This window comes from Sus scrofa, chromosome 12, assembly GCF_000003025.6.
Source record: "Sus scrofa isolate TJ Tabasco breed Duroc chromosome 12, Sscrofa11.1, whole genome shotgun sequence".
Classification (NCBI taxonomy): Eukaryota; Metazoa; Chordata; class Mammalia; order Artiodactyla; family Suidae; genus Sus; species Sus scrofa.
In genome coordinates this window covers 26871402-26893705 of record NC_010454.4, presented here as the reverse complement: position 1 = coordinate 26893705, position 22304 = coordinate 26871402, and the positions used below count along the sequence as shown (strand labels likewise).

General features: G+C 59.1%; 1 protein-coding gene across 21 annotated transcripts in view; it reads right to left on the bottom strand.

Moving 5' to 3' along the window:
- Nucleotides 1-22304, bottom strand: part of CACNA1G (calcium voltage-gated channel subunit alpha1 G) — a 73712-nt gene that overhangs the window by 18639 nt on the left and 32769 nt on the right. For 6 of the 21 annotated variants that reach the window (XM_021067168.1, XM_021067175.1, XM_021067187.1 and 3 more), the window contains exons 10-25: nucleotides 16924-17075; nucleotides 15981-16166; nucleotides 15764-15878; nucleotides 15516-15671; nucleotides 12573-12641; nucleotides 10953-11037; nucleotides 10675-10868; nucleotides 8585-9016; nucleotides 7606-7706; nucleotides 7274-7397; nucleotides 5376-5444; nucleotides 5049-5233; nucleotides 4130-4256; nucleotides 2333-2458; nucleotides 1373-1462; nucleotides 580-793 (exon numbers count right to left, since the gene is read on the bottom strand). In XM_021067168.1, the coding sequence (XP_020922827.1) occupies nucleotides 580-793; nucleotides 1373-1462; nucleotides 2333-2458; nucleotides 4130-4256; nucleotides 5049-5233; nucleotides 5376-5444; nucleotides 7274-7397; nucleotides 7606-7706; nucleotides 8585-9016; nucleotides 10675-10868; nucleotides 10953-11037; nucleotides 12573-12641; nucleotides 15516-15671; nucleotides 15764-15878; nucleotides 15981-16166; nucleotides 16924-17075 (2425 nt within the window). The remainder of the gene's footprint in view (nucleotides 1-579; nucleotides 794-1372; nucleotides 1463-2332; nucleotides 2459-4129; nucleotides 4257-5048; nucleotides 5234-5375; nucleotides 5445-7273; nucleotides 7398-7605; nucleotides 7707-8584; nucleotides 9017-10674; nucleotides 10869-10952; nucleotides 11038-12572; nucleotides 12642-15515; nucleotides 15672-15763; nucleotides 15879-15980; nucleotides 16167-16923; nucleotides 17076-22304) is intronic. The other 15 variants (XM_021067186.1, XM_021067178.1, XM_021067181.1 and 12 more) reach the window with 3 other exon arrangements.

Below are 22304 nucleotides of genomic sequence, written 5' to 3'. Positions count from 1 at the left end.
TGTGTTGTAACTGCTTGGCCAAAAAAATATAACAGTCACGAAGCCAGAGAGTTCTGCTGGAGACAGGGAGAAAAGGGGGGGGTCCTGAGATTTGCTCAGGCCACGGTCCATCTGTAGGTTCTGCCGAGGCCTTGCCCAGCAGCTACAGATGCTGGGCAGCCACAGGTTGAAGATGCTTGCTGGCCAGCCCTGGGGCAGGCCAGGCTGGCACCTGGGCTAAGCCCAGGGTCCCTGGACACTGGCAGGGGGCAAAGCAGCAGGATTTTCATCTGAAGAGGCCCCTCTCTGAGTTGAGCTGGGAGGGGCCGTGCATCAGCTACCACGTGGCATCATCTGGGGAGCACGATGCTGAGACCGGGAGCCCCATGGGGGGCGGGGGTAGCTCCCCTGCCCCCCGCCCCGAGGGCTGGATGGGGCTGCTTCATGCAGGCTCTAAAGGCTGACATGCTCTCCGGGGGGGAGGAGGTGGGGAAGGGGGTGGGAGCCTCTTCTCCCAGCCCCCCGCCCCAGCCCCTGGCCCACTACGGTCTCAAGGCCAAGGTCAAGCACGACTCAGAGAGATGTGGAAAGACTACCGACCAGCCATCTGCTTCTCCTTACTCCTTCTCTTTTTCTCCAATCTCCGGAGACGCTTCTCCTCCCGCCGCCGGGCCTCCTCCTCTTCCTGGTGCTGCCGACACTTGTGGAAATTCTCCACCACCACGCCCACAAACATGTTCAGGACAAAGAAGGCCACAATGAGCAGGAACGAGATGAAGTACAGCAGCATCCAGGGGTTGTGGTTCATGATGGGCTAGTGGGGAGTAGGAAGGACAGGGGGAGACATCAGCCCGAGGGTACCTGTCACAGGGACTGCCCCACGGCCCGGGGTTCCTTAAGACAGGGCCCACACACTCAGTGGCACAGACCCAGCAGATGGTATAGAGCGAATGATGCGGGCGTGGTGTTAGGCAGTAGGGAGGGGCGAGGACTGTGGCAAAGCAGAGAGTGGACGTTCTCGCCAAAAGGAGCGGCTGCATCTTGGCTTTAGCGGACTGCTGCCCCTCAGGAAACGTAAGCCCAGGGTTCCCAGATCTTTGGTCTTCTCCCGAACAGGCCTCAGTCTGGATGTGCATGTGAAATGTGTCAAGTTTTTATTGTGTACCACTAATTCAAAAGAATTGCAATATGTTGCAAGCCAATGAAACATGCCCAGATGGGCCCTCAGGCCACCCCGTGACAGCCTCGGCCCTTAGGAGGTGATGCCTCTCGGATGCCGTCTTGGAACCTGCCCTGCTGCCTTTCTGTCCAGTGCCTGTCCCTGTCACCGCTAGAGGTGGCCCACGGTGAGTGACCTGAGCCCACAGATGGATCCTGCCCGCTTCAGCCCTACCTGCTGGTCCACGCCGACAGCATCCAGTCCGTCATACATGATATCCACCCAGCCATCCTTAGAGGCCAGCACGAACAGGGACATTAGGGCCTGGGGACAAGGGGACCAAAGGGCCATTTGAAACTCAGGATGTGTGGCCAAGCCACTTACCACCTCCCCTCCCAGAGCGTCTCCTGGCAGTCGCTCAGGGACCTAGGCCTTCAGAGGCGAGGCTGGAGTCACACGCCAGGCCCCAGGAGGGCGCTCTGTCCTAAGGCTCCACAGCCGCGATGAGGCCAGAGGAGCTGTGGGAGGTGACCGCCAGCAGGTAGAGCAAGGGACCCCAGGGTCTTGGAAATCCAGAAACCCAAACCTGGGTGGGGCAGGGAAACAAGGCAGCAAAACTGAGTGGGCTCTTTCATTTTCCTCCATCTCTATTTCTTTTTCTTTTTCTTTTTCTTTTTTTTTTTTTTTTGTCTTTTCTGCTATCTCTTGGGCCGCTGCCACGGCATATGGAGGTTCCCAGGCTAGGGGTTGAATCGGAACTGTAGCCACCGGCCTACGCCAGAGCCACGGCAACGTGGGATCCGAGCCGCATCTGCGACCTACACCACAGCTCATGGCAACGCCGGATCATTAACCCACTGAGCAAGGGCAGGGACCGAACCCGCAACCTCATGGTTCCTAGTCGGATTCGTTAACCACTGCGCCATGACGGGAACTCCCTCCATCTCTGTTTCTGTGAATGTGGAGTGAGAAAAAGAACTGTCTTGACAATATGGCTGTTTCCTGGTACCAGGCGAAGCAAAGAGACACGTCGTCTCACTGCATCCTCGCTGCCCCCTGCCAAGGAGGTACCCTTAGGACCCATTCACTAGACCCGCAAGCCCAGTTGCCCCGCACACATCATTCAGCCTGGACTTGCATCCTCTCCAGACTCCGGCCACCACACCCACCTCCACCTCGGAGCCGGGGGCTCACCTGGCCAAGGTTGTCAAAGTTGTACTTGTGCCGGACCCACCGGTAACTGGCCTCAGCACAGTCGGACTTGTTAGTGATGTTCCTGGTGTCCTCGCCCTGGCACACGAAGAACTTCCCTTTGAAGAGCTGAACACACACAGACCCGGAGACAGAGAGGAGTGAGCTGTGAGCACAGGGAGCCCACCCCAGCCCCCGGGGGCCTAAGCAATCCCAGCACACCCTGGGTGAGGACCAGGTGCTCGGTCAAGTGAGGGAAACGCTGATGGGGGGCACCTCCCCTACAGGCACCACTTCCTCTGAGCTCCTTGGAGCAGAGGCCCTGGTCCGCGGAAGGGCACTGGGAGAGGGTGGGAGGAGGGGAGACAGTCATTCATTTTGGTTTTTTGTCCTTTTTTTTAGGGCCACACTCATGGCATATGGAGGTTCCCAGGCTAGGGGTCCAATCGGAGCTGTAGCGGCCGGCCTACACTACAGCCACAGTGATTCAGGATCCGAGCCATGTCTTCGACCTACAACACAGCTCACAGCAACACTGGATCCTTAACCCACTGAGCGAGGCCAGGGATCGAACTCGCATCCTCATCCTCATCCTTCTCACGACAGGAGCTCCCGTCATTCATTTTCTATCAAGGGGGAGGCCAGAGTTTCTCCAGTGGGGTCCCTTGATCAGCAGCATTGGCATCAGCTGGGAATGTGCTAGAAATATAAATTCTCAGGGCCACCCCAGACCCGCTGACTCAGACACTCTGGGGAGGTCCGAGGGATCTGGTTTAATGGGGTGGGGGGAGCCTTGGTATTATGGACCCCACCTAACAGATGAGGAAAACTGAGACTCAGAGAGGGAGACTTACTCACTAAGGTCATACAACAAGAAGCGGGCAGAAAAGGGGCTGGAACCCAGGTCTTTCTGACAGAAAACTCACCCTCATTTTAGAGCAGACCAGGCAATGACTGTGGGGAAGGGATTTGAGGGGCAGGAGGCCTAAGGAGGCCGGGAAGTAAGAGAAGGGCAGGGGCCCTGGGTGTGCTGAGAGGCAGCGCACAGCCTTGGACAGCTAGCCTGGCCTCTGGAGCGAATTCGAGGAAACCCAAGAATAGCTCCCTCCCCAGGGCAGAGTGGATACCCCCAGGAAGCCAAAAGAAGGGAGAGGGTGGGGCTGGCCACCCTGCCGGCCCCACAGCCAGCAGTCTGAGACATCTGGAGCACGGGCCGGGGGTGCTCTGGAAGCCCAGGGTAGAGGGGCTCCCCTGGCTCCTGGAGGCGCCTGCTGAATCCTGCAGGCAGCTCCCTTTCTTTTTCCTCCAAAGCCAAGTTCCCTCCCTGGGCCAGAGGCCAAGTTTCCCCAGCAGCCCCCACTTCCTGCCTCGTCTGGGGTCTGCACCCGCCTGCCTGCCTGCCTGCCTGCCAGCTCGCTGCTAACCTGGCCCAGCTGTCTGGGCCCTGGATTCCCAGGTCTGGCCTGCAGCCCACGGGCTCCAGCAGGGAAGGGAGGGAGGGGATCCCCGAGCAGACCGTGGGCCAGGGCCAGGGTCTGGGCTTGGAGCGCAGTGCACAGTGCGCAAAGGGGCAGAACAGCACCAGCAGAAGCCCCTCAGAGGCCCTCTCCCTTTTGGGGCCTCTTCTAGACTCCCAGTTTTCTGCAAAACGCCCAGAAGGCAAAGAGGCTTGAGGCCTTGGGTTTCCAGAGAAGCACTCCTATTCATTCCTTTCTGGGAAAAGGATGGCAGCATCCAGGGGCCAAGAGAAAAGCCACTCCTCAGGCTTCTGCTGACAGCTGGTCCCGGACCCCCACAAACCTGCACCCCCAGGATGCCAAAAATGATGAAGAAGGCACAACAGATGACCACAATGTTGCCAATGGGCTTCAGCGAGGACATCAGCGTTTCCACCACCAGCTTCAGCCCCTGTGCCCGGCTGATCACCCTGGGAAGGGAGGGAGGGTGCGGGGGTAAGAGGGGTTCCTGGTGCAGACACTCCCTTGCCCCTCGCCCTGCTTGCCACCCCCTCCCACCTTGGCTCCCTGGTCCGCATCCTGGGCTCTAGTGGAGGGAGGAGGTTGACAGTCTGGGCGCATCAGGCAGACACCCCACCACCACCCCCGCCCTCACACCTCCATCGCCACTTCCAGGATGTCAGAGTATTAAGTGATGGGGTCGGGGTGGTGACTCAACCCAGGGATGCAGTGTGTTGTGAGGGCAGGCAGGGAGGGAAGGGGTGGGGAGGCGGGTTCTCACAGCCAGGGAAACCTCACTAGTCAGTGTCAGTGTCATTCCCACCCACGTCCCTGGCTCAAGGGAATCTTTGACTCTAGGGCAGGGGGCAGGCTGATTGCCTTATGGGGGAGGGTTTCCTCAAAGGGCAGATCCCCTGCTAGAGGTGTTACCTGGGGGGTCGTCCCCGGGGGACGGGGATGGTAAAGAGGAGGGAAGGGGGAAACAAGAGTCTGTCCCTTCCCACGGGGGATCAAAAGTTCCCCCTGAGGGTACCACCCAAGGGAGACCTGCGGCTGAAGGCTATGGGGGCCCTTGTCTTGGGCTCTGCAGGAGTATGTCACGTGATGGGGGGGTCACCAAGCAGGGGTGCTGCTGGAGGGAGACTACTGGGGGCTATAGTTAAACTAAATGAGAAGTAATGCCTGGAGCCGGAGACAGGGTTCCCTGTGGGCGTCCCAGGCAGGAAGCAGGGGGCAGGTGGGGTGCTGGCTACTGGGGGCACCTGAGCGGGCGCAGGGTCCGCAGGAGTCGCAGCACGCGCAGCATGCCCAGGATCTTGGTGCCGCTGTCCGAGACCATGGACACCAGGATGTCGATGATGGAAATGAGCACGAGTAGCCCGTCCAGCACGTTCCAGCTGCTGCGCAGGTAGGCCTGCTCCCCGAAGCACCAGCCCAGCGCCACTACCTGGGGATGCCCGCGTGTCACCAGCACTGCCAGCTCCCTGCAGTCCCCAGCCCTGCCTTCCCTTTGCGGCCCATCTTCTCCCCCCCATCCCCGCACTGGAAGCCCGATGGCTCCAAACCAACACCACCCCCCCTCCCATCACCTTCACTGTCATCTCGGCCAGAAAGACGGCGGTGAAGACGTAATTGGAGAGGGTCAGGAAGATGCGTTCCTGTAAGTGAGAGCAGACGGGTGTTGCCCACGGGGACCCTCTTCTTGGGCCAGGTCTGCTCTGCACACAGAAGCCAGGAACTGCCTCTGATGTTTGACTCAGCACGACCCCCCCCCCCTTTTCCCAACAAGGTAGACAATCTCCTCTCCGCTCCGCACCCCCCGCTTCTCTCCCAGGCACACACACACATGCACGCATGCGCACACGCGCACACACGCGCACATGGCTGGTGTCAGCTCCTGACTCATTTGCAGCTCTGTGGACAGACCTACTGAACAGAACTGCCCCCACCTCCCAGAGGGGCCTAGAGGGAAAAGAGATCCCCACTACAGTGCTGCCCTCTGAGCTCCACCTCTCAGGCCCTATTCGCCGATGCCTTTCTTGAAACTGGAGCAGGAGTTAGCTCCATCCCTTGATGCCCCCATCCTGCTCTCCTCTCTGCTCCACGCACGGGCTTTCCTGCTGTGTGCCCCAGAAACAGAGCCGCAGGCCAAGCTGGGGGCCTGAATACAGGCTGTGCGTCCCCGGGCACCGTATTTATGCCAGGCAGAGGGTGAGGCGGGCCAGGAAAGAAGGCAACCCGATCCCCTGATAATCTGTGGGCTGATGCCATCGCTGGGTGGCCGAGAGAGGGGTGGAGAGAGCTGGAGAGGCAGCAGGCAAAGCGTGAGTGTCAGAGGGAGTGAGAGGCAGAGAGAGGGGAGAGGGAGAGGCACGCACATGACAGAGCCAGAGATGGAGGGGCGGAGTGGGAAGATGCGGGAGAGACGGGGCCACAGTGAGCTCAGAGGCAGGGACCTGGGCAGGAGGCAGAGGAGGGGACCAGGGTGACCGGCCACTCTTGCTCTAAGCACACAGGCCCCTGGGGGTGGGGGTCCCCGGTGCTGTGTTCTCACCTAGTCCCAGGCTGGTCCCTCCATTCCCTCGGCTCCCCCAACCCCCCACCCTCACCCCCTCCCCACCGGCCTGGCTGGAGCCCACCCTAATGGAAAACAGAAGTGCCAGCAAAGTTGAAATCTGAGCAAAGGTGTGAGAGGGCAGGGGCAGCTCCATGCAAGGGATGCAAGATGCCAGGAGGGGCAACAGAGCCCCCACCCACCCTTCTAGGACCCGGATCACTGTTGGGGAGAGGGACTGTGATGCCAGGCTGGGGAGAGACAGCTCCCAGGACCAGCTGGGCCCACCCTGAAGAGGTCGGGCCCCGGGGGGAGGATGGCCAGATACTCAGGCCCATGGCCCCTCCTCTCCTTCTGAGGACAGGCAGGTTCACAGCCAAGCAGAAGTGCCCAACGCTCTTCTGAATGCCCCTGAAATCCTACTTGTCTGTGCCCTGGCAGGACCAAGAGGAGCAAGGGGCAGCTTCCCTCCTCCACTCAGCATCACCCATGGGACAAGCTGGGGTAGGATGCCTCCCCATCAAGGCACAGGTCCCAGTAAGACAGAGACCCTTTGCCACTCAGCCCGGCCAAGAGCCAGTCCCACGGTTCCCATCACCGTGTCACTCGCTGACTCATGCCCAGGCCTCAAGCACACGGGCCAGCTGCAAACAGCTGGGTGTGACAGAGCTCACGTTTCCAGGAGAGAAGCGACACCCCAACTGGGCTGCTGTGTCGCAGAAGGGAAACAGAGGCAGGAGAGGGACACAGAAGGCACCCTGGGGCGCCAGCTGCAAGGGTCAGAGTCAAGGAGATTCGGACTCCCTGCCTCTGCGTCTCTCTGGGCCTCCTTGCTCGCCTGGCTTGCTCCATGGGTGCTGACCCGCTAACCCGGGGTGGGGGCTGGGCACCAAGCAGCGCTCGGCAGCCCCTGTGTCAGCCCTGGTGACTCACAGCACTGTGGGGGTCGATCTTGGGGCGCTCCATGGCGATGGTGATGCAGTTAAGGAAGATGATGACAAGGACCACATGGTCGAACATCTTGTGGGTGATGATTCGGTGACACAGGAGGCGGAACCTGTGGCAGGGCAGAGGCAAAGGCTGAGTGGGAGGCAAGGCCGGGTGGCGTTAGAGGCGCTGCCCAAACCCTACCCGTCCTGGGCCTGAGGCCCCGCTGTCGCCCACCCCCACGTCGAGGGACATGTCTAGCATCCCTGGGATGGAGTCCCAGGAAAATTTCCCATGAGAAGGAGAGGTCGGGGTGCAGATCAGGGACCCCTGCTGACCTTGACTGAGGAGGGAAGATGTAGGCCGACCAAGAGTCTCGCTCTAGGCAGCAGGCAGGGAGACGGGCTCGGACCCATGCTCTCATCCGCTCCCCTCTGCTCTGTAGGAGGATGCCCAGGGCGTGAGCAGGGGCCAGGCCACCATGTTCCTGATTGATCCCTCTCTCCCTCTCAGCATCTCCACGGCCCTCACCCCTAGTCCACTCTCTCCACGCTGGTCCAGCCCTCTGCCCGGCTTTCCTTCTCGTATTCCCCAAACCACCTCCCCATCTCCCTGAAACTCCCCTCAGCCCCTCTCACAGCCTTCCCTTCTCCACCTGCCACCCCCCCCCACTCTTCTCTCTTCCCATCTCTGCCTCCAGCCCAGCCCCCCTGCTTGCCTTCCCTCCTCCCCATCCCTCTGGGCTTGGAAACCACACCAGTATCAAACATTGTCCCCATCACAGCTGCCTGTTCAAAGATACACCTGGGATGAGGGGACACTGGCCACTTTGCACGTGCTGAGAACCCTGAGGTCCTGGGTCCCTGAGCCTCATCCCCAGGGTTAAAGGTGGTGCTGAGGGGGCTGGGGGCGGGGAGGTGAAGGGGTGAAAGCAGGTGTAAACTCAAGGCTTGGGATGAGGTCGAGCTGAGAGAGGGGGACAGAGGAGGGCATCAGTTTGGAGAGATGAGTGATGGGTCTTTCTGAGTCACAGGGGGAGGGCCATGAAAGATTCATACACATCTGCCCGAAGCCATTCTTATCCACCAAGGACACAGAGCCGCAGCCCCAGGCGTGACAAGGATCTGGGGCTCAGCAGGGTGGGCGGAGGGAGTAAAGGGCCTGTTGGGAGCTTGGCTTCAGGGATCCCTTGGGTGCGATGGTAACTCCTTGAATGCCACAGAACTGGGAGGGGGTCGTCCAGCCCTGCACTGGCCCTGCATGGCTCCCTCGCCTCAACGTCAGGGGTGCGACGTCACTTGCCCCCAGGGGCCTCACCAAGTTGCCCTCGTCATCGCCATCATCCCCATCCAGCGGGGGGTCGTCAGGGTGCAGGGCCCGGATCAGGCGTCCCGGGGCTGACTTGCCATTGCAGTCCTGGTGCTCAGAGGCTGAGCTGCGGCCACTGGCTGTGCGGTGCAGCCCCGGCACCTGCAGTGTGTCCGGTAGGTCAAAAGAGCTCTTAGCTTCCCGCTCCAGGGAGCCCCCATGGCGACGGTCACTGCCCGCTGGGCTGGTGCGCTCCTCCTCCGAGCTCTCCTCCTCATCCTGGCTCTCCTGGCCCTCGCCCGACAACAGGGACCTCCGCTCCCCACTCGGGCTCCTCCGCTTCAGGCTGGGGGCGCGGCCCAGGCTGTTCCGGCTGGAGCGCCTGCTAGTCCAGCTGCTCGCTGCACTCCAGGGACTGTGCGGGGAGCTGCGGGTGCTCGGCTGAGGGGTGAACAGAGGAGAGAGTGGTCTCAGCCATGACCTCATGGCCCTACACTCCCTCACCTGCATCCCGGCTCCTCGGAGCCTCCCTGGCATCACATCAGATATGCGGGTAAGAGCAGGAGCCTTGGACCTGGATGCATGGATTCACATCAACTGTGTGACCTGGGGCAAGTCACTAAACCTCTCTGTGCCTCAGCCCCTCATCTGTAAAAGAGATTATGACTCCGCATTGAGTTGAGAAGCAGTATAAAATGACAGTGAGAACATGGGCCGACACCAACCTCCTGGACTAAAATACTGACTCTGTCACCCACAGAGCTTCCCACAGATCGCTCTGGCAATCTGAGACACAGGTCCCCATCTGTAAAACGAGGAGAATACTGGTACCTACCAGAGGGTTGCTGTGAGGATCACATGCATTTTGTTGGCTTTTTGTTTTTGATTTTTTTTTTCACAGCGGCACCTGCAGCCTATGGAAGTTTCCAGGCTAGAGGTTGAATCAGAGTTGCACCTGCCAGCCTACGCCACAGCCACAGCAACATGGGATCCGAGCCCCGCATCTGCAATCTATGCTACAGCTTGTCACACCACTGGATCCTGAACCCACTGAGCGAGGCCAGGGATTGAACTAGGGATTGAACCAGCATCCTCACAGAGACAATGTTGGGTTCTTAACCTGCTGAGCCACAACAGGAGTTCCAAGATCACATGCATTTAGACTACTGATAATCAATGTCTAGAAGAGTGTCTAGCACAGAATCAGTAAATAGGTGGGGTTCCATATTATTTTATTTTATTTTATTTTTGAATTTTTGCCTTTTCTAGGGCCGCTTCCTGCAGCATATGGAGGTTCCGAGGCTAGGGGTCCAATTGGAGCTGTAGCCACCGGCCTACACCACAGTCACAGCAACATGGGATCCAAACCATATCAGCGACCTACACCACGGCTCACGGCAACGCCAGATCCTTAACCCACTGAGCAAGGCCAGGGATCGAACCCGCAACCTCATGGTTCCTAGTCGGATTCGTTAACCACTGCACCACGACAGGAATTCGTCAATATTATTATGATGAGGCAGTAAGGAGGTAGGGACCTCTCATTTTACAAAGGACACTCTGAGATTGAGTGGCACCCAAGGTCAATTAGGGAACAAAAGAAGCAGAATTAGAACCCTGTACCCCTTCTTCTTCTTCCTTTTTTTTTGCTTTTTAGGGCCACACCTGCAGCATATGGAAATTTCCAGGCTAGGGGTTGAATCAGAGCTGCGGCTGCCAGCCTACAACACACCCACAGCAATGTGGGATCTGAGCTGTGTCTGTGACCTACACCACAGCTCACGGCAACGCCGGATCCTTAACCCACTGAGCGAGGCCAGGGATTGAACCCACAACCTCATGGGTACTAGTCGAGTTCGTAACCTGCTGAGGCACAATGGGAACTCCCAAACCTTACACTTCTGCCCTCAGGCCAGGGCTCCTACACTGCCTGCATCACCAGCCCTACGGACCCCCCCACACACACTGCCGCCACCGCCCCCCAGGCCTTGTCCAACCCGTGACTCAGGGACTGTCCCCTTGGGCCCCCCCTTTCCACCTCTCTTCCCTCCTGACGTCTGTACATCTCCCACTGTCCAGCACCCACATGCACCCCCTACCGGTGACTTCATCTCGTGGGGCGCCCCTGGCTCGGCCGACCCGCTGCTGCTGGTGCGGCGGGAGGCAGGGCCCAGCACCTCTGCCAGGCCAGTGCTGGAGCTCTTGGGCAGCGACATGGGCGTGGCGGCCGTGTGGATGATGAGAGGTGGCAACAGGCTCCTCCGTAGCTCTGGGTGCTCTCCCAGAGACACCACTGCAGGGGGACAGAGGGAGGCACCCTGAGTCCACTCGAGGTTGGCCTTGAGCCAGGGGCCACACCCCTAGGGGAGATACTCACAGGCCAAACGCTTCTTCCTGTCCCCATTGCCATCCAGGCTGGGCGAGAAGAAATCGGGCTCTGACTCGGACTTGGTGGCATCTCCCTAAGGTGGGGGAGCAGCAGGCCGTTAGGGTCCTGGCCGGGCAGGGGTAGGAGGCGGGGGTGGAGGTCTCCCTGACTTCACACGCACACACCACATAAAGGCCACAGGAACCAGCAACCACGGCACGAGGCATGCACTGGTGCAGGCCAGACCACCCAGGCTTGGGCCCAGGGCTCCCCAGGGCCTCTGCCACCTCAGAGAAGGCCACGGCTATCCCCAGAACCCACAGCCCAACCAGCCTGGCTGGGACGGGTTCCAAGAAGGGCTGAGGGGAAAGGGGACAGCTGGGCGGGCAGGGCGGGTGGCATAGGCCAGGGGGAGCTGGGGACCTGAGTGAAGTAGTCACTAGGGCCTCCGTTCCAAAGGCCACTTGTGCCCTCTGCTTTCCCTCCAAGGCGGCCCTGCCCTGAGCCTCAGACCTGAGATCTCCAGAGCAAAATGGAAGGACCACAGACAGAGCAGCTGAGCCCAAGGAAGCCACTTCCGGCCCTTTTCTTCTTCCCTCCGTCTTCTCCAGGCCCCCACCTCCTCCCCTGGCCCCATTTGTCCCTCTCTCCATCTCTGGGACAGTTTTTTCCTTCCTCCTGAGCAGGTCAGTAGGTTTCCCAGTAATGACACACTTCTCCTTAAGAAGTTATTAAGAAATACTTGATTGCTACTTTTGATAAGGACATAAATATTGTGTAATTGGCATCTCGGGGGATCATTTTCATTAACTCAGTTTACATCCCTAACGAGGCCTTTAATTATCAAGTGGGATCTCCAGGGGGCTGCTGGGGATGCGCAGCACCGTGGGGTCCCAGGAGAATCCTGGCTTTGCCCCCAATTCTGGTGCCAGTACAGGAAACAGCAGGGCACAGGCTCGGGGCCGGGGGCCAGAGGAGGAACGCGCCCCAGAAGACCTGCCAGGCCTCCTAGGTGGTCAAGGGGCCAGAGACTCAGAAAGTTGATTTAACATTCTGGTACATCCTACACAATACTCTACATGCATGGACTTTTAAAAATGAAAAAAATAAATAAATAAATTCTGGTCCATTCTGGCAAGAGGCACCCGCACCCCAGACTTGTTCTGAGCTGAGGCAGCTTTGTGGGGTCTCCATCGGGGGCTCAAGGCAAGGAGGAGGGGAGAGAAACGGGGGAGCACGGTCTGCGGCCACAGATCCCGACTTCACTGAGGCCCGATGACTCAGGTCCTCGGGGACCACGGCGTAGGCACGCACACGTGGTGTGCCACACACGTGCACACAGAGGATTCTAAGTCCCTTCCTTCTCCGGCCCATCCACTGGTCTGGCGGGACGGATAGGCGCCCTTTGCGGGAGAACAGGGCAAAGGCAAGGGGGCCCTCCCTTCGATATCCTCAGGGGGGAAGGGACTTAAAATCCAAGCAAACCTCACGACACCAAGAACCACCACGGCCACCACAGGTTGCACAGCAGCTGAGCGGGAACACAAGCACAGACACGGAGGCGGAGTCGGGGGGTCGCGGGGATGGGGCGGGGGTGGGGGGCATGCCGACTCAGGAGCGCATACCTACCCCCTGGGAGTCGACAGGCAGCTGAATACAGCTTAACTGTCCACTCGCATCTTCCCGTTTGCTGATTTCCTACAGGGAGAGGGGGAGGCGGGGACGGGCACTGTCACAGGCGCCAGGCTTTCAAACATCAGCAATGTCGAGAGAGGAGGAAGAAAAGGAGGGGTGCAAACCCAAGGTGGGGGACATGAGACACGGGGTGGGAGAGGGCAAGAAAGGGGACGGAACGGCCTTCCAAAATTCAACCACAGGCCCCGGGGCCAGAATGAATCCGAAGGGTGAGGGCAGAGGCCACGGAGATGGGAATTGAGGCCAGGGCAGGTGATGGAGCCCCCCCCACCCCCACCCCAGTGATTCTAATAACAGCTACCATTCACTGGGGGGCAGGCCAGGCATCCCCAAACTGCTTCATTAACACTGGCACACCTCCTCCCGGGGTGGGAAGGAGGGACCGCTAGTGCTTAGAGGAAGCACCTGAGGCTCAGAGAGTTATGAAAACCGCCCCAAATCATAAAGAGAAGAAGAGGTGCCTCTGGGCCTTGGACCTGAGTCTCCAGCTCACCTCCCACTGGCTCTGAAGCAGCGGGCTTGGGGAACGGGCAGGGAGAGTGGGAAGGAGGAGTGGGTGGAAGTTAGAGGAGACAAAAGGCCGGGAGCAAGCACAGCCTCCTAACTCCTACCCATGCCCGCCGAATCAGAATGCTCCCTACCGGGATGGGATGTGACAAGTAACACTGGGATGACGGCGACGATGTTGTTTGATATCAATTAATGGCCTCACACAGGGCCGGCTGCCTGTTCATTTAATTAAGTGTGCAGATGATAAATATACAGGGATTCAGGGCGCTGCCCCCCCTCGCCCCCCGCAAGTCAGGAAATCAACAGCTGAGCTGGCCCAGTCCCCTGGGACTCCTGGAAGGATGGCAAGGCCCGCGGGGGGCCACCTTTGAGGCCTCCTGCTGGTGACGCTCAACAAAAGAGGAGCGGCCACTGCGTCTACGGAGGTAGGTTGCTTGGTTTGGAGCAAAACAGGTCACCACAACAGCAAAAGCCAGCCTGCCCGTTCCCCATGTGGGCCAGATTGCAGGGTTCCCTCAGAGCCACACATGTACCCCCTGGAACTCCCTACAGTTGAGGGCAGAGGCCTCTGGGGGTGTCCAGGTCACTGGCATTGAGTGACCAACCTCCGCATTGACCCAGGCGTTGGCAGGACAGTGAGCAGCTGGTCCAGCTCCTCACACGGGCATGGCAGGACCATGCCACTGCCCAGCCCCACAGAGAGGGGCAGATTCTCAAATTCTTTCCCCACCCCCTCCTGGACCCAAAGCATCACGCCCTGAGTGAGACCCTCTTCCAGGCCCTTGTACTCTGAAGGGCAAGGAGGGTATGGTCCCAGGTAATGGCCAACCCCTCGTGTTGGAGCAGCCATGAGCCTCTAGCGGGGACAGAGTGACCAGGCCAGGTCCAGGGGCCAGGCTGCTCTCCATTCCCACACGCAGACTTTGCCGCTGCCTAGCAACCAGGCTGGCTCAGCGGCTCTCAGTTTAACAGCCAGAAGGACCATTGATGGGGAGGGGGCTGTGCAATGGGCCCCTCCCAGACTGCCGAGCCGGCTGATGGGGAGGGGAATAGGCTTGGGGTGTTTTCCATTGCCACTGAATTCCATGGGAATTCTGAGGGACTCTTAGCTGTCAGAATAGGCTGTGGTCTGGAAAGGGCTGAAGGACCCCTGGCCCCACTCAGCTCTTCCTCCCACGGGCCATGAGCAGTGGCCAAATGTGGGGGGGGGCCTCCCCAGAGACCTTGGATCTTGTGGGAGCGTGGTGGCACCCCTTAGCCCTTCAGGCCCCAGGGAAGCCCCACATAAATGTCCCATCCCTGGGAGGGTACCATGTCCCTCCCTTCCATCAAGAGGCCTAGCCAGCATCAAAGGGAGGGCCTGCCTCCCTGACCAGCTGCCTTCGCCACCACCCAGCTGGGAGGAGATGTGATGATGGGTAGCTATGGAGTTTACAATGGGGGGAGGCAGGTGTGGGACAGATGCACCCGCACCCACCAGCCCAGCCCGGCCCACGGGGAACAGCCCTCCCTAGCAAGGCTGGGAAAGAGTCGGAAAATAGATTTTTGTTTTTCCACCGTGTGCTGGGTATTTATAGACCAGGCCGCAGCGGGAGTTTCCATCCGGGTCACCCGGAGAGAACTGGACCAAGAGCTTCTCCATGCCTAACCTGGAGCATTTCTAGGTTGAGTCGACCTGCCCTGCGCTAGGTGCTGGGACGTTGGGCTGGGCCCAGGACTCAGGTTGGAAGAGAGGCAGAGCTGAGAGAGCAGAGCGGGGTGCAGCCTTTCAGGCAGAGGCTGTGTCCTGGCAGGGCAAGGGCAGGATCAGTGTAAATCAATATTAATTGATGACGCTGCCTGTGATGGAGATGATGGAGCCTGGGCTGGAAATAGGACGCTCAGCCCTGCCATGCCCGCAGCTAATTGGGCTCATTTCTCAACCCCGGGCAGCTCAGCCCTGCCCAGGCGCTGGTGGCATCCTCGCCAGCTCAGCCAAAGCTCAGATAACTTGCATGCAAGCTTCCCCACCCCCGGCTCAGATGGGTCCCCTCCAGATGTCCCCAGGCGCACCTAGGCTCAGGGGTCCAAGGGCACCCTGTGACACCCATCTCGTCCGGCTCTCTGGGGAAGAGTCTAGCCGACTTTGAGGGGGAGACCCATTCAGCAGCTCACTCAGGATCCAGGGACCTCCCCACAATCACCGACCGCGTCTCCTCAGCACTGAGGGGCTGCCTGAGACCCAGAACCTCCCGCCTCTAGTCCCCCACGCCTGTCCCCACCCCACATCGTCTGAAGGGAGCATCCTACAGAACCTTCCAGGATATCCCAGCTCCAGCCAGGAGGCCGATTTCTCCCAGGAGCAGACTGCTGCGGGCAGGGGGTTACCTCCGCCTGGAAGCCCTCCACCAGGATGGCGACGAGCAGGTTGAAGAGCACATAGTTGCCAAAGGTCATGAGGGCGATGAAATAGAGGGCAGCCCAGGACGACGTGGAGGCCATTCCATTGTAAAGCACCTTGTTCCAGTCCTCCTGGGTCAGGATCTGCTGGCAGAGGATGGGAGTCAGGGCCTCCAGCTGGGACACGCCGCCTCCCCACCCCCTGCCCCGCCCACACTGCCCTGCGACCCTGGCACCTGAAAGACAGTGACGATGGCCCAGAGCAGGGAGTCAAAATTCTTCCGGTCCGGCAGCGTGTCCCCGTCCCGCTCGGATGCAAACTTGCAGCCGAAGAGATGCATACCCAGGATGCTGTGGACACAGGAGCCACCCGAGGGGGCGGGGTCAAGGCCCCAGCCAGCCCCGCCCCTCGAGCCCGCGCCCCGCTGGCACGGAGGCCACACCTGCCCTCACCTGAAGATGAAGATGAAGAGCATGAGCAGCATGCAGAAGGTAGCCACGTTGTCCATGGTTTTCATGAGCACCACGAGCTGCCGCTGCAGCGCCGGCAGGAAGCGCACCAGCTTCAGCACCCGCATCAGGCGGAAGGTCCGTAGCACCGACAGGCCGCCCCCCTGCTGGCCCACGATCTCCCACACGCTGCAAGGGGCAAGGGGGCCCGAACGGGAGCCTGAGCCTGCTGCAAGCTCAGCCTTCTCCCAGCCCGCCCTCTGGGACCACCCAGCAGCACCTGAGGGTCTGGTCTGGCAGCCCAGAGAAGGTGGGGCCCTGACGGACCCTCAGGCCTCCAAGCAGGAGCTCAAGAGGCGAGGGTTTGTTTTGAGCGATGTCAACCCCAGCCCTCCTCCGGGCCAGTCGTCCCCCTCAAATCGGCCAATGCAACAGAATCAAGTTGCAGAATGTTTGCTTTGTTCTCCTCGAATGAAATCAAAAGCCAATTGCAAAGAGCAATAAAGCAGTTCTCCTGGCCCAGGGCCTGGGGGGTTGGGTGGGGGCGTGGGAGCCCTTTCCCCAGGTCTTGGAAACCCTAAAGCAAGTTGCCAGTCATCTCCAAGCAATCTTTGCAAGCAGGGGACAGCTGGCTGGGCGTTATGCCTCCTCCTGCTCCTCTCCAAAAGCCAGCTCCCCAGGCCTGTGTGGGGTCAGCAAGGAGGAGTGGAAATGGGAGTGGAGATTTCAGAGGCGCTCAGCCAAAGCATAAGTGAAGCCATGTTCTGCATGAGCAAGGTAGGGCCTAGGCAGAGGGAGAAGAGCCGGAGGGGGGCCCACGGGGAGACCCCAGCTCAGGGAGTGGGGGGCCCTGTGGGTCAGTGGGGCCGGACTCCAGATTCCTCCACCCCCAGAGGAACAGGCTGTGTGGCGCCTCAGGCAAGAGGCAGTGGAGGGGCAGTCACACCTGATGACAACGATGACGCCGTCAAAGATGTTGTAGGGGTTCTTGATGTAGCCGAAGGGACCGTACACGAGCAGCTTCAGCAGCATCTCCAGGGCAAAGAGGCTGGTAAAGACGATGTTGCTGATTTCCAGGGCGTTGGTGAGCTCCTCGGGCTGGAGGACAGGCGGGGCATGAAGCGGCCGAGGCTTGTCCCTGAGCCCCTCACCCCAGGCCTCCCGCACACCCAGGCCACAGGGAGAGGAGGAGCAGGAACAGCTAGCTGGGGGGGGGGGGAGGAGGGGAGGAGGGGGTGGAGCGGTGGGAGGTGCCCACTGCCCTGGAATAGCAGATGAGGTGAGTTTGTCATTGGTTCTGATGACCTCTCTCGGATGTGTTTTTAGTCTCAATCTCAGACCCTGGGCAGGAGCATAAAAGAAATTACCTCCAGTGTTTTATTTTATCTTATTTTATTTTTGTCTTTTTAGGGCCACATCCAAGGCATATTGGAGGTTCCCGGGCTAGGGGTCAAATTGGAGCTATAGCTGCTGGCCTACAGCACAGCCACAGCAACGCAGGATCTGAGCTGAGGGGGCTCAGGATCAGGGGAGGGGAGTCAGGGATGGAGAGGTTCTGGGGAGAGTGTAGGAGTGGAGCCAAATGCTCGGGCTAAGGCAGAGCACCCACCCCCAAAGGGTCCGTGAGAAAATGCACCCAGGGGGTGGCCACCATACGCCACTGCACAGAGCCCGCCACCCCTGGCCATTTCCAGCTCTGAATCTCAGATCCTGGAGTCACAGGCTCCATGGAGGCCTGTACTTGGGTTCTATCCATCCCCTAGCGGGTGCTCCGAGACCCATCCTGTCCCGTGCTGCTACGTCAGCTTGGCAGGCCCAGGTCAGCAGCGCACTTATGTTGGCTGACACAAGAGGGTGATTGCTAAGGCCTCACACGCATACCCGGTCATACAGCCACATGCAAAGTCACACGTGCTCTACAATTACTCTGTGGACTTGGCAGCATTCTCTTGGACAACTGTTGGCTACATTGCTTCCTTCCAGACAAGCACATGCTGCATACACACACACACACAACTCACATGGGTACCCACACACACGAACACACATGCATGCATGCACACACAAGCACAATGATGAACAGCAGGGAGACCCCAAGAAGGGTTGTCACACATGAGGTGGCACTTGAAGCTGCTACCTGGGACCAGGATACCTGGTTTAATTCTCAGCCTAGCCTGTCAACTCACTGTGCCACCTTTGGCAAGATCCTCAACCTCTCTGGTCAAATGTAAAACACTGGAGGAGTTCCTGTCATGGCTCAGTGGTTAACAAACCCGACTAGTATCCATGAGGATGAGGGTTCGACCCCTGGCCTTGCTCAGTGGGTTGAAGATCCAGCGTTGCCATGAGCTGTGGTGTGGGTCGCAGACACGACTCGGATCCTGCGTTGCTGTGGCTGTGGTGTAGGCAGCACCTGCAGCTCCAGTTCGACCCTAGCCTGGGAACCTCCATATGCCTTGGATATGGGCCTAAAAAGACAAAAAAAAAAAAAAAAAGTGAAACAATGGAGGTAATTTCTTTTATGCTCCTGCCCAGGATCTGAGATTGAGACCAAAGACACATCCGAGAGAGGTCATCAGAACCAATGACAAACTCACCTCATCTGCTATTCCAGTGCAGTCGGCAGCTCCCACCATCCTCTTTCAATATTAAGCACCTACTGTACAACCCAGGTACTGTACAACCCACCAGGTACTGTACAAACCACAAGCTACTGTACAACCTCCCAGGTATTATATAACCCACGAGCTACTGTACAATCTCCCAGGTACTGTACAACCTACCAGATACTGTACAACCCACGAGCTACTGTACAATCTCCCAAGTACTGTACACCCTGGCAGGTACTGTGCAACTCATCAGACATGCAAACACAGGCCAGCTATGCTCCCTGCCTCCTGGGACCTCAGAGTCTATCTGGAAACAAGTTACACACACACCAGCTGAAGAACCACAAGAGGCCTCACACTTTGGTGCCAAAATAAATTATGCACACAGTAAATGCAGGAGTTCCGGGGAGAGAAGGTACAGGAGGAACACACTGGGAAAGCCTTAGCGGGGAGGCAGCCCTTGCTCTCTGAGCGGGGTCTTTCCCGGCAAAGGAGGGGATGGCATCGCAGGGTGGAGCACAGGGAGGGAGCCGTGTCTGGGGGAAAGGGAGGGGCCCCCCAGGCTGCGGGCTACAGCTGCGGAGTGAGGTTGGACGGGTTCAGTGGACCCACTGCCCACCTGATGAGGTCTCTTGACCCCCGAGGAGTCCGAGGGTCAGAGTAGCTACTCAAGACGTTGGAATTAAAACACCAGATGAAGCCCTCGGTCCACCAGACACCTCCCCCTGTTTACCCAGCTGCCTCCTCTGGCCGGCTGCCCAGGTAGGTCACCCAAGCATGGAGCCAGGCCCTGGGCACTGCCAAATGCATCCTAATGGCCCCAATCTGTGCGGCCAACCCAGGTGGGGGGGGGAGAGTTGGAAGGAAGGGCCTTCTGACTGGCAGGTGAGGGGTATTTGGGGGTCAGCGGCTACTTAGAAGGCAAGACACTCTCAGCCCATGCATGGATTCTTTCCAAAGGCAGGTCTGAGGAGCAGAGCCAGGGTCAGCAGGCAGGGCTGAGAGCCAGCTGCCCAAAGAGCGGGTGACTGTGGTGGGGGCCTGTGTGGCAAGAAGCCCATTGCTCCAGCAGTTAAGACTCTGCTCCCCAGACGGTCAGTGGGGGCACTGCCACCAGACCTAGCAAGTGGGGTCACAGAGAGATAGGACCTCTCGTCCCTCCAGCGGGAGCTCAGCACAAGTGGTGGGGAAAGGGCCACGGTCAGGACAGATAAACTCCAGGCTCAGACCCCTCCTGGCTAAGCGGATCTCCCACCCTCTGCTCCCAAGTCCAGTCTGCCAGAAAGTCATGGTCAGCGAACCTTCCTCCCTGTCACTCTGCCATCTGTCCAGTTGTCCATCCTCGGACTGGATAAAGATGGTGAGCACAGGCTACACTGGTGTGATGCTCTGTGGGTTCCCAGGGTCACTGGGGAGAGCCAGGAAGTGGGACCCAATCCCATCTTTTTTTTTTTTTTTTGGTCTTTTTGTCTTTTTAGGGCTGCACCACAGCATGTGGAGGTCCCCAGGCTAGGGGTCTCCAGCCACAGCAATGCAAGATCCGAGCTGCATCTGTGACCCACACCACAGCTCAAAGCAATGTCAGATCCTTAACCCACTGAGCAAGGCCAGGGATCGAACCCGCAACCTCATGGTTCCTAGGAGGATTCGTTTCCGCTGCACCACGACAGGAACTCCCCAACCCCATCTTACTCTGACTCCGATAATGCTAGGCAGTCAAGATCTGAACCCAACTCGAGTGACAGCTAGAGGCCTGTGAATGCAAACACGCATGCGGATGGACTGAATACGTAATGGCCCTTCTAAGGTGTAGAAAAGTATATTTCACATGACCGTAAATGCACAAATAAAGAGTGAGGCTGAGGAGTTCCCATTGGGGTGCAAGACCACTGAGCCACAACGGGAACTCCGGTATTGTATTTTCGTAATCAGTGAATCCTTACAGTACAACGATACCGGGTGGAGGAGGGGTGTTCTCACCATTTCCTGATGTTACCAATGGGGGGCTTGGAACAGTTTGTACCAGAGCGCTCACAGACACACACACTCAGAGGAGCTGGTAGAAAGAAGGGCCTGGCACTCTCCCCTGAGCCTGCCCTCTTTCTCCTCAACTGCACACACTTAGGGCCAGTGCCTAGTCCCTTCCAGGGCCCCAGTGTCCCCCATGATCCATGGGAAAAAAGCTCTCTTCCTCCAGACAGCCAGGTCTGTCCAAGTTACTAAATCGGAGGCTGGGAATGTTCTGCAAACGCAGGACAAGGACACAGAGACACAATCTTAGCAACACGGTTGCCCCAGGGACCAGAGCTGTGATCACGGCCTCGGCAGCCACAAAGGGACAGGGAGGGAGCCAACTTCTACTAGTGCCCTCCACGGGCACTGCACTGCTAATACCTTCCTCCCAGGGTTTCACTGCCTCCCTGCTCACAACCAAACAAGGGAGGAAGACGAGCCTCCTTGACGGCCAAGGAAACGGAGGCTCCGAGGTGTGGTGACTTGATGGGGCCACCCCGCTGGCTTCGCAAAGTGCAGAGCAAGGTCCATCTGCACTTTCCTCCACGTCTCGCCACACTGCCGCCCCTGCCACACACGCAGACAGCAGACACACACAAGCCTGTTGGTCAGGTACCAGCCTCCCCTTGGCGGCCAGGAAGTCCCTTCTCAAGTCTAGGCTGCAACCTCCCTCCTGTTCACAAATGGCAAGGCCCAGTGGAGGCTTCTGTGAGTGGAGGCCAGGCAGCCTGAGCATCACCCCCAGAGGCTCCGGCTCTTCTTTGCGCTGATGCCAACTGTAAATCTCCCAGGTCCCATTTCCCAATGCCTCCCCTGCCCTCTCAGCCTGTCACCTTGGCGTGATGGGGCTCCAGGAAAGCTGCTCCCGACTGCCAGCCCTAGGACTGGGTACCTCCATCCACTGACCCTTAAAGTACCCACAGTGCACCCAACACTGCTAAGAGGTGAAGCCGAATCTGAAGGCAGGAGGCATGCCCACTGGGAGACCTTCTGCCTGGGTGACCTCAGGCAAGTCTCTGAACCTTGCTGAGTACCAAGGGCCTCTTCTATTACACAGGGTAACATCACCCTGTGGCCAGGCTGCTCTACAGAACCCAAGAGTTAAAGCCTGTGAAAACGCCCAGGGCAGCTTCCTGCTCAGGTGGCCCCATGGGCACTGACAGTGGCAACAGTCATCACACGTGGCAGGGCAGAGTGCCTGCAGAGCCGCGGCTGAACACCACGTGGGGGCAGACACCAGGAGGGGCCCAGGAGCTCAAACCAGCTGAGGTCAGTGGGCCAGTGGGGAGGAGGCGGCGGGAGGCACCCCGGGCCGGGGCAGTGTGAGCAAAGGAGCAGAGGGAGGAATGTGCAGGGCATACGCCAGGACCAGGAATCAAGTGTCTGCCCTGTCAGAGGGTGGGAGGGGCCGCCGGGGAGCAAGGCTGCCGGGTGGGCGGGGCCCAGGCAGACGGGCTTTGACTCCGCCTCCGCGGCTCAGGCTGGACTTGCCTCTGCCCACGATGCTGCCATTGAGGCTTCTGGGGGGAGGGGAGAGATGTGCAAAGTGGGGTATTGAGAAGATTAATCCGCTGCAGTGGTGGCAGCGTGTGGATGGCCTGGAGAGACGAAGAGACAGAGACCAATTAGGGGATACTGCAGCGGTCCAGGCAGGAGGCCTGTGAGCCGGCTCTGGCGGATGGGGATGTGCCTTTTGCAGGGAAGG